At 59.8% G+C, this 10,358-nt stretch overlaps 2 protein-coding genes across 5 annotated transcripts; one reads left to right on the top strand and one right to left on the bottom strand.

Moving 5' to 3' along the window:
• The first annotated feature begins 234 nt into the window (after nucleotides 1–234).
• Nucleotides 235–6,306, top strand: ASIC3 (acid sensing ion channel subunit 3). Of its 4 annotated transcripts, none has more exons than XM_077849687.1 (12): nucleotides 235–523; nucleotides 643–1,198; nucleotides 1,873–2,023; nucleotides 2,422–2,549; nucleotides 2,715–2,916; nucleotides 3,021–3,077; nucleotides 3,181–3,328; nucleotides 3,603–3,694; nucleotides 3,852–3,931; nucleotides 4,029–4,100; nucleotides 4,278–4,336; nucleotides 4,653–6,002. In XM_077849687.1, the coding sequence occupies exons 1-12, from the start codon at nucleotides 237–239 to the stop codon at nucleotides 4,723–4,725; spliced, it is 1,905 nt and encodes a 634-aa protein (XP_077705813.1). In that variant the 5' UTR covers nucleotides 235–236; the 3' UTR covers nucleotides 4,726–6,002. The 4 variants fall into 4 exon arrangements, with proteins under 4 accessions (XP_077705813.1, XP_077705812.1, XP_077705816.1 ...); XM_077849686.1 differs by lacking the exon at nucleotides 4,653–6,002 and adding an exon at nucleotides 4,450–4,630; XM_077849690.1 differs by lacking the exon at nucleotides 4,029–4,100 and having other exon boundaries at nucleotides 4,653–6,306.
• CDK5 (cyclin dependent kinase 5) lies at nucleotides 5,723–9,952 on the bottom strand. The gene is made up of 12 exons (XM_077849691.1): nucleotides 9,794–9,952; nucleotides 9,029–9,117; nucleotides 8,869–8,936; nucleotides 8,648–8,708; nucleotides 8,492–8,548; nucleotides 7,720–7,815; nucleotides 7,542–7,616; nucleotides 7,297–7,393; nucleotides 7,038–7,107; nucleotides 6,314–6,374; nucleotides 6,129–6,209; nucleotides 5,723–6,000 (listed from the first exon to the last, which is right to left on the bottom strand). Exons 1-12 carry the CDS (start codon nucleotides 9,828–9,830, stop codon nucleotides 5,914–5,916), a joined length of 879 nt encoding a protein of 292 aa, XP_077705817.1. The 5' UTR covers nucleotides 9,831–9,952; the 3' UTR covers nucleotides 5,723–5,913.
• Between the last annotated feature and the right edge of the window lie 406 nt (nucleotides 9,953–10,358).

The raw sequence follows: 10,358 nt of genomic DNA, 5'->3' as shown, positions 1-10,358 counted from the left end.
GGTGAGGTCAGTGGGAAGGGACAAGACACAAAAGGAGGGAAAGACTAGGCCGAGGGTCAGCAACCGACCCTCAACCCAACCACAAGGGCTGCAGCTGGGAACTCTGAGGGCCATTAGGGTGCCCCCAGCCCCAACTTCTCTCCAGGCTCTCTTTAAGCCTTACCCAGGATTGCTGTGGTTTCCTGCTGGCGCCTCTGGTCTCCACAGCCGCAGCCCCCCCTCAATGCACCGCACTAATGGCTTGGCCTGGGGCCCCAGGGACCTTCCCTGCCCCCCAGACTGCTCTGCGGGGCCCCCGGCCCCCTTGCTGCTGTAACCCAATCCTCTGCGGCAGCTCCGGCTCGGCAGAGCAGCTTCCAGCAGAGCGGGCCCTGCTTCCCACGTCAGCTGCGCCCTACCGGGGCTCTCCTGCCGAGCACCCCCCAGGGCCAGTGGCCAGCGCTGAGCCTAGCAGAGCCCCAGCTCCTTTGCTCCCGGAGACCGTCGTGCCCACCCTGCTGCTCCAGTGCTTCTCCACCTCTTGGTCTGAGACCCTCTCCTCCCTCCCCCTCTCCCCATCCCTCACCCGCAGTGACCCCCACCTGCTGCCTGAACCCCCTCAGCCCCTCAGGTCCTCAGACCCACCCTCTGTCTTTCTTCCAGCCCTGAGCCACAGGCCTCAGCCATGAAGCCCCATCCTAGGCCAGAGGAGGCCCGGAGGCCAGCCTCGGACATCCGTGTGTTCGCCAGCAGCTGCACGCTGCACGGGCTGGGCCACATCTTTGGCCCTGGGGGCTTGACACCTCGCCGAGGGTTGTGGGCTGCAGCCGTGCTCCTGTCACTAGCCACCTTCCTCTACCAGGTGGCTGAGCGGGTGCGCTACTACGGGGAGTTCCACCACGAGACGGCCCTGGACGAGCACGAAAGCCACCGGCTCACCTTCCCTGCCATCACCCTGTGCAACATCAACCCGCTGCGCCGCTCCCGCCTCACACCCAACGACCTGCACTGGGCCGGGCCTGCGCTGCTGGGCGTGGAGCCTGCTGAGCACGCCGCCTTCCTGCGTGCCCTGGGCCGGTCCCCTGCACCGCCCGGCTTCATGCCCAGTCCCACCTTTGACATGGCGCGACTGTACGCCAGGGCCGGGCACAGCCTGGAGGACATGCTGCTGGACTGTCGCTACCGAGGCTGGCCGTGCGGGCCCGAGAACTTCACCGTGGTGAGCTGGTCACTGGCCCCGGGCCACCGGGGACCTGCCATCCCCCCGTCATGCAGGCCCGGGATCCTTTCCTTCCCAGTCAGGCCACGGGCTCCCCCCACAAGACTGTCCTCCTTGGGGTCCCCTCCCTGTCGCTCAGCAGGACTGTAGTGTGCAAGGTCACAGCTTCCAGCACAGGGCACTGACCCAGGCTGGCTCTGGGCCCAAGCTCTGGTCTGTGGAGACCCTGCTCCTGAGAGCCGGGAGGAATCTAGTGGGACTGCTCAGGGCACTAGAGCCCTCTCTCTGCCTGGGCCGTCAGCTTGTTTTCCTTCTATCTCTTCAACAGTCTTCCAGCAGGCAACTGAGACCCACTTCCTTTCTTGCCATTCTCCAAAGAAACACTTGTCCTATAGGCAGAGTGCCCTGGGCTGGGGGGCTGGGGGGTCCAGGAGGGGAAGGAGCTGCTGGAGTGATGGGAGCCCATGAGGGTCCAACTCATGGGCTCATGAGGGTCCGACTGCAGCTCTATGTGCTTGTATGACTGAAGGCATTGAGATATGGCTTCCTGTTCAAAGAGACCAAATAGAGGGTGGGGAGAGGAGAGGTCTCATCATTCTCGTGTCTTCCTGGGGAAGAGGCTGGTGGGGCTCCTGTACCCTGGTGAGGCCTGTCCCCTGTCTGTTCACTTGTAGATCTTCACCCGGATGGGTCAGTGCTACACCTTTAACTCTGGCGCAGATGGGGCCGAGCTTCTCACTACTCCCAAGGGCGGCATGGGCAATGGGCTGGAGATCATGCTGGATGTGCAGCAGGATGAGTATCTGCCTGTGTGGAGGGACATGGGTATGGGAGTCTGCGGGTCAGGCTGGAGGGATGGCACAGATGAGCTACAAAAGGCATGAGGGGGATCCCTGGGTGGCTCAGTGGTTTAGCGCCTGCCTTTGGCTCAGGGTATGATCCTGGAGTCCCAGGATTGAGTCCTACATCGGGCTCCATGTGTGGAGCCTGCTTCTCCCTCTGCCTGTGTCTCTGTCTCTCTTTCTCTCTGTGTCTCTCATGAATAAATAAAATCTTAAAAAACAAAAACAACAACAACAACAACAACAACAAAACCAACCCAAAGGCATGAGGGAGGGCCCAGGAAAGCACATCCTTTCCTGTGGTTGGTCAGTCTTGGCGAGAGAGGTCAGTGACAGGGGGTGTCCTGGGATGCTGGCCTCAGGGTCCCTTTTCCCCTGCAGAGGAGACCCCGTTCGAGGTGGGGGTCCGAGTGCAGATCCACAGTCAGGAGGAGCCGCCCACCATCGACCAGCTGGGCTTCGGGGCAGCCCCTGGCTACCAGACCTTCGTGTCCTGCCAGCAGCAGCGAGTATCTCTACCCCCACCCTACCAAGGCTCCCAATCCCCTCCTTCGGCCCACAACACCTCAGACTGTCCCAGGGGCCTCCACCCCTCTGCATGCTACCCCAGTGACAGCTCACATTGGACCTGGGTGCCATATTCATGCCAGAAGCCTCCTTAACCCCAACTACAGCTGAGCTTCCTGCCACCGCCTTGGGGCGACTGCAGCTCCGCTTCTGTGGACCCCGATTTTGAGCCCGAACCTTCTGGTCCCCTGGGTGCCCCCAGCCCCAGCCCAGGTCCCCACCCTCCCTATAGTCTAATGGGGTGTCGCTTGGCCTGTGAGACCCGCTATGTGGCTCGGAAATGTGGCTGCCGAATGATGCATATGCCTGGTAAGGGGCAGGTAGGGGCGGAGGAAGGGGTCCGGGTCGCGCAGAGGGGCCTGGGGGCCGTCCCTGAAGCCGTCTCCGACCCCACCCCCACTCCCCACCCCCAGGCGGCGCGCCCGTGTGCAGCCCCCAGCAGTACAAGGACTGCGCCAACCCGGCGCTCGGTAAGGGGCAAACCTGTCCCGCATCCCCGCCCCTGCTGCGCCCCGGACCCCACGGGGACCCCGCCGGGCGGGTGGCCCTGACCCAGGGGACTGTGGCCCGCAGACGCCATGCTGCGCAAGGACGCGTGCACCTGCCCCAACCCGTGCGCCAGCACGCGCTACGCCAAGGAGCTCTCCATGGTGCGGATCCCGAGCCGCGCCGCCGCCCGCTACCTGGCCCGGAAACACAACCGCAGCGAGGCCTACATCTCGTGAGCCGGGCTGGCTGGGGCGGGGCGGGGCGGGGCGGGCACCTTCCGGCGGGCGGGCCCTCGTGCGCACACCCGCGTGGGACACCGGTCTGCACAAAACCACGGGGCTCCCGGGCCTCTGGGCAAGCCCTGACACCATCTCCTCTGCAAATGGGGGCTCGTCCCAGGGCTCTTCAAAGGAGTCACAGACGGGAGAGTTCGCACACCTGTTTCCTGCCAGCAGCTGGCACCGGGCGGGGATCCAGCGATCTTTCCTGGTCCTCTTTTCCTCCAGAGAGAACGTGCTGGTGCTGGACATCTTCTTTGAGGCCCTCAACTATGAGACCGTGGAGCAGAAGAAGGCCTATGAAGTGTCAGAACTGCTTGGTGTGTGGGCGTGTGCATGTGTGTGTTTGTGTGCCCCCACACAGGGTGCCCAGGCGGGCTGGGGAGGTGTGGGCAGGGCAGGTGGCTGTGTGGGTGCCTGATGGGTAAGGTGTGGGCGGGGCAGGTGTGCTGATGGGTAACCTGATGGGCTCCACAGGTGACATTGGGGGCCAGATGGGGCTGTTCATCGGGGCCAGCCTGCTCACCATCCTCGAGATCCTGGACTACCTCTGTGAGGTGGGCCTGAGCCCCAGCTGGGGGAGGGGAAAGGAATCAGGCCACAGGGTCTGGAGGAAGGTGTGCACTGGCCACTTCCCCCACTGCTCGCCCCCAGGTGTTCCGAGACAGGGTCCTGGGATACTTCCAGAACCGAAAGCACTCCCAAAGGCATTCTAGCACCAATCTGGTAACAACCCCTTTTTCCTTCTTTGCCGTCTCCAACACGGGTGCTTAGCCTTCCCCCTGAAGCCTAGAACACCATCCCTACCCAGGGGAGGAAAGAATGGTGGGGGAGGAAAGTGTATGACCTTGACTGGTCCTGGGAGGACTCCTCCCATCTCTGACCCTTTCCCTCCTCCCACAGCTTCAGGAAGGGCTGGGCAGCCACCGAACCCCAGGTCCCCACCTCAGCCTGGGCCCCAGGTAACAGGAAGGAGGGGCAGGTCCAGTCTGGAGGGGGTAACGCTCAGGTTCAAGAGGGCAGGGCAATGAGTACGAGGCCTCCTGTCCCAGCGCTGTTGTCTGCATCCCACCAGGCCTTCCACTCCTCCCTGTGCTGTTGCCAAGACTCTGTCTGCCTCCCACCGCACCTGCTACCTCGTCACCCGGCTCTAGACCTGGCGTCTGTGCCTTCAGGGCTGTACCCTGACATTCTGGACATGCCCCGCCTGCTTATGTCTCTGCCATCTTCACCCCAAATAAAGTTCTAGCACACCAGCCTCGGCTGTTTCTCTTACAGGCAGACTAGTCAGGCCAAGGTCAGCCTTATTCAGGCACAAGAAGACCTCTGCCAGCCAGCAGCCAGTGTCTGAAGTGTAGGTGGGTCCCTGTCAACCACCACAAATCTCTCTGGGAGAAAACAGTAGTAAGAGGGCATCTGTCATTTGCACTTCAGTGTGAAGGAGCTTATCAGAATGACATCTCAGAGAGAATGGAGCCCCAAACCAGGTGTCAAGGTAAAGAGGAGTCAGTGGGAGGGCAGTTATGTTTGGGGTACTGCAAAGCAACAGCTGGAAGAAGGCTCTGACCCAGAGCCTGGCAAGAAGTGGGGGAACAGGCAAGGAAAAGACAGGGGGAACTACCCACTTCCAAGAACACAAGCCACTGTCCTGCCCTGGAAGATCATTACTCTTTTCTCACATTTGAGACCAAGTGCCAGCACACCCACCGGTCTCCATGGGAATGACTCAGTTTCCCCAACCTCCCCAAAAAGCAGAAAGCCCCAGGTTGAGAGGGTGGAGGAAGGCCCTCCCTTCCCCCTCCTGCCAATGGGAATACAGCCAGGCCCCAACTACAGCACACCGTCCCTGCTCTTTCTCTGTACCCCAAACATCGAGAAACTGGGAGCAGGGGAAGGGGTGTTCCTAATCTAACCACATATTTGGATCTCTCCTTTCCTAGCCTACAGGCCTAGGGATGGCAGTGCTAATGAAAGAGGGGTTGAGGATGTACATGTGGGATATGGAAAAGGCCATAAAAGGCCCAGCCCTTTTTTCCCCCATTCTGAGTGGAAGCCCATGCTCACTCTCATGCTGGCTACCTAACCCCTCAGGGCTGGTGCTCCCGGGCAGAGGAGGAAAGCATAAGCACATGTGTGGGGATGGTGCTGCCCCTGAGCCCAGCCATCAGGGGTGAGGGGCAGAGGCTCCAGCACCCAGTCTCAGGCCACTTAGCGAAGTGCAGCGAGGACCGGACGGCTAGGCCAGGTTGGAGCTGGAGGGAAGGCTGTAGAGGGTGGCAAAGCAGAGGAGAGACCCCGACCGAAGCCCACCCCCTCTCAGAACCACTCTACCACCACATCAGCCAGACTGTGGGAAAGGAGCCAATTTATGAAATTAAATAAAGTCCATGGAGGGAGTGAAGAACACAGGCCGGGCACCTCTACCCTGGCTAGGCCCAGCACAGCTGGAGCTCAGCACACCGTGCATCCCCTGCTTTTTCTCCCCTCCCGGGAGGGGGCTTAAATAGGCCAGGCCCCAGCCTGGCCAAGGTCCTGGAGCCTACGGAGGGCAGAAGTCAGAGAAGTAGGGGTGCTGCAGGGCCTCTTCTGCTGAGATGCGCTGGACGGGGTTACACTTCAGGAGGTTCTGAAGGTACGGAAGAAAGGCATGGCAGGTTCAGGCTGCATGACCGGCCTAGGGCCCCCCGCACCCTAGCCCCTCCCCTCCCCCCCACAAGTGTCTGGGTCCCACCCCCTACCCCTGCCCTTGATTACCTGCAGCAGGTCCCGTCCCGTGGCATTGAGCTTGGGTACGACATTCACCAGGGATGTTGTGGCCGGGTACATTGGGTAGGGCTGTGGGGGGGTGGGGTACAGGGAGAGTCAGACCAGAGATACGGGGGCTTGGAGGTGCTAGAGCTGTGGAGTAAAAAGGACCCCTCCCCCATTCCCCATTGCACCTTATAGTCTGGCAGCTTGGTCATGGCAGGCCACTGCTCCTCGGTCGGTGTCCCCAGAAGCGTGTCCATGGGGTCAAGGATCACTCAGGTGGAAAGGGGTGGGTGAGGGGTTCTTCCCCTCCCGGGGGCTTCCTCATACCCACTCCCCCACCTCTCATTTTACCCTCATAGCTCATGACAGAGGCAGGGCCCAGCACATGAACAGGGTTCCCGGAGGGCCAGGCACTTCACAAATGTTCACTACTCGGATCTAAACCCTGTTGTCTTCTTCTGATGAACCAGTCAGCCCTCTCCTACTCCCACAAATCATCCTCCCACTGCTTTTGGCTCTTTTGTCCTAAAGATGCCCTTCCTAGCTAGAGGAACATGCTCGTGGCTTCTTCCCCCAGGGAGCCCTCCTTGTCTTCAGGTCATATACTCTCCAACTGGTGGCTTCAATCAGCCCTGAAAACACAGGTGTGTCCACCACCCTCTGCCCTCCATCCCCTGGCCCAGAGTCATGCCCTATTCTGGCCCACCCATTGCCATCCCCGCTCCCTGCACTTCATGGGCTCCTAACTCCCCTCCCTGTTTTTTTTAAAGTAAACTCTACACAGCCCAACGTGGGGCTCAAACTCATGACCCTGGAGATCAAGAGTCACATGCTCTACCGACTGAGCCAGCCAGGTGCCCCTCCTTCCTCCCCTTCAGAGAGCTCGAAGTGAAGGGAAACATCGAAGGATATCGGAAGATCCTCTTCAATTGGTCATCTACGTCGTTGCCGGGGAAAAGAGGCCGCCCTGCGTTGGCCAGCTCTGCGAGATGGAGCAGGGTGTGAGGAGGGGACATGTGAAGAACCCCTCATTCCATGGCACCCTCTGTGCTTTTCGTCCTCCTCCCCAAGGGCCTTACTCCCTTCCCCAGAGGAGATACTTCAGACCCTACTGAGGGTCCACTCGAGTGGGAGAGAAAGTAAGTGCCTCTGTAGACCCCCAGCCAGTCACCTGCGAAGATGCAGCCAGCTGACCACATGTCGATGGATGTGGAGTACAGCTTGGCCCCGAAGAGGACATCTGGTGGGCGGTACCACAGCGTGACCACCTGGAGAAGAACCCACCCCCCGCGACCCCCACTTAGAGGACTGTGAAGGAGGGGAAAATCATGTTTGGGGTCCTGGAGGAGATGAAAGATGCTCGGAGAGGACCCCCTCCCTCGGCCCCATGTCCTACACACACACCCACCAGCTCACCTCGGCTGAGTAACAGCGAACAGGGATCCCAAAGGCTCGAGCCAAGCCAAAATCAGCCAACTTCAGCTCCCCATTCTGAAGGGAGATAGGAAGAGACATGGAGAGGGCTTTTCAACAGTCTCAGGGCAGGCCCCCTGCCTCGGCCTCCCCACTCCCCCACCTTCTCCCTGGAAGGTACCCTGTTTATTAGCAGGTTCTGGGGCTTCAGGTCTCTATGCAGCACGTTGCGACTGTGACAGAATCCCAGGCCTTTCAGCAGCTGAAAGAGGAATGACTGTGGGGGGAGGGAGGTGTAGGGTAGGGCGTTAGATCTTATGGATGGGACGCTGTACCCAGGGGTGGGCCACACGCCCCTCCTCACCCTCTGCTTTGCCTCAAAACCCCACCTGTCCTTCAGCGACATCATTCATTCACTGTGGAGGACTGGCTTTGTAACATGCTAGGTATTAACATAGGAACAGTGCATGAAAGCCTTGGTCCGACTCTTTCTGGAACTTACAGCCTGATCTGTCCCCTATCTGGCCTCATGTAAGCACATGCTTCGTAGCCATCAGTATCTATACTGTGTTATGTTATTAATCAGGACTGCTGCCCCTGGAACCCGGGACAAGGCACTTGGCCTTGGGCCTAAAACAGTGCCTGGCACATGGCAAAGCACCCAACAGGTATTTGGTGAACAAACGAGTGGATGAATCTCTTTGAATCTCATTTTCTCATCCCTCAAGTGCAGATTACATCACTGATACCGGAGTGTTACTGTCAGATCAAAGAGATAATGGGAAGATGCTTGCAAGGAGGGAGGCCTGTGGAGGGCAGCAACAGGGTTTTCTCATTCCCTGAAGCTCCAGGGTGTCTCCACTCCGGGCCTGAACCTGGTCCTCAGAGGGTGCGCAGACTGCAGACAGACTCCCATCCTGCCTCCCTGAGTCTCCGGGACACCAGCCCCTCACCTTCACAATTTCAGGATCCAGGTCACCATTACAGCTGTCAAAATACTTCTTAAGGTCCTAGAAAAAGGTGGGGTTGGGGGAGGGGCCAGAGTTTAACCTCAGTTGGGGCCCCTACACCCTCCCAAGGCCACACTGTCTCCCAAGTCCCCCTTTCACCTGGTCACAGAACTCAAAAACCAAAGTCAGCTTCTTGTCACTATGCAGGACGTCATGAAGCCTAGGGAGGAGGAAGGGCTCAGCCAGGCAGGTCTGCAAATTTCAGCTTCACGTCCCTATTATCAGCCCAACCCTGATCCCAGTATCAGCCCAGCCCTCTCTGAAGCCCCCCCTCCTCCAACTGATCACACAGGCCAGGAGGACCCTGCCCATCTACACACCTGACGATGTTCTTGTGCTTCAGCTCTTTGAGTAGGCAGATTTCCCGAAGGGCTGAGCTCGGCACTCCCTACACATGGGAGGGGGCCGGGCGGGCAACAGTCACATCCCACCCAACCTGGGCCCTCAACCCCCACCCTGGCCCTGATGTCCCAGTCCTACCTCATCATCGTCATCCAGCCTCACCCGTTTCAGAGCCACGATCTCATGGGTCTCCCGGTTTTTGGCCTTGAATACTGTCCCGTAGGTGCCTAGAGGAAGAAGGTCAGGGGTGAGGGTAAAGATGGGACACCCTTCCCACCCCCATGAAGTCCCCCTGGGGAATTCAGGCAGCGTGGGAGGGTGTTATTTGTGAAGACTGGAGGAGTAGGGGGAGAGACTCAGGTGAAGGTTCAGCATGGAGGAGCTTTGTAAGTGAGGATGGGGCAGAGAAGGTGCCTGCAGATGGCTCACGGGTGTCTGCAGCAGGGAGAGGCTGCAGCTGCCAGGGTTAGGAGGTCTGTAATAAAGGCGGTGCTTCCGGAGGGTCTGGAAATAGCGAACAGGTCTGGGAGGAAAGTGAGGGGCGGCAGAAATGAGGCCGGAGGTCTGCATTGAGAACTAAGCTGGGGTTGGGGATTGGGGGGCCGGCGTGGGTGGGTGAGGCTCTGCGGGTGGTGCTGAGGCTAGGGCTAGGAGACGCAGGAAGTGCTAATGTCCGCAGGTGGGTCTCCAGGAAGTGCTAAGGTTGGGAAGGGGCGACTGCGGGAAATGCTAACGAAAAGGATGGGTGTCTGCAAGGAGTGTTGAGAGCTCGGGGCCAAGGCTGCAGCCAGTGCTGAAGTCGGAGCCTGTGGGTATTGCTGACGGTAGAGAAGCCAGGGTTCCAAGGAATGCTGAAGGGTCTGTAGAGGAAGATCTTGCAGGAACATCTCGTAGTCCCATTACCTTCCCCAATCTTCTCGAGTTTCTCGTATTTCTGCATCGCGGCAGCCGCGGGGACCCCTACGGGCCCTGGGTTCTAAGACTTCGGCCCCGGCGTTGCAGAGGAGGCGGCACCCCAGCCTCCGGCCCTGCCCCGCCCTCCTGACTGTGCATGGGCTTCTGGGGCGTGTAGTACTAAGGGTAGCCAGGTTTGCCAGCGATGTGCGCGGCATTAGACCACGAGAAGACTACAACTCCCAGCAGGCTGCTCAAGGGCTCTCTGCAGCACTTGCTTCCCGGGACTCCGGATCGACCGCGGAGGAAAACCTTGGACTTCAAGTCCCAGGAAGCATCGCGTGTCCGCTTTCCGGGCCTCACCGCCGAAGCGCCAAGGCTCCCAGTGTGCCTCGCTCTTGTTATTCCTTTCGGTGATCACTACCTTTTTTTGAAAAGGGCCTCTCTGGGACTACACATTCCAGAACGCAGAGGGTGGGGGTGGGGCGCTCTCTGGGTTTGGGGTTTGGCGGCCTGCGTCCTGGGCCGGAAGGGGAGCGCTCTGGCCCGGCTGATGGTGTTGAGGTTCTAGCGA

This window comes from Canis aureus, chromosome 15, assembly GCF_053574225.1.
Source record: "Canis aureus isolate CA01 chromosome 15, VMU_Caureus_v.1.0, whole genome shotgun sequence".
NCBI lineage: Eukaryota > Metazoa > Chordata > Mammalia > Carnivora > Canidae > Canis > Canis aureus.
Note: the sequence above shows the minus strand (reverse complement) of the source record. Positions and strands in the feature narration are given on the sequence as shown.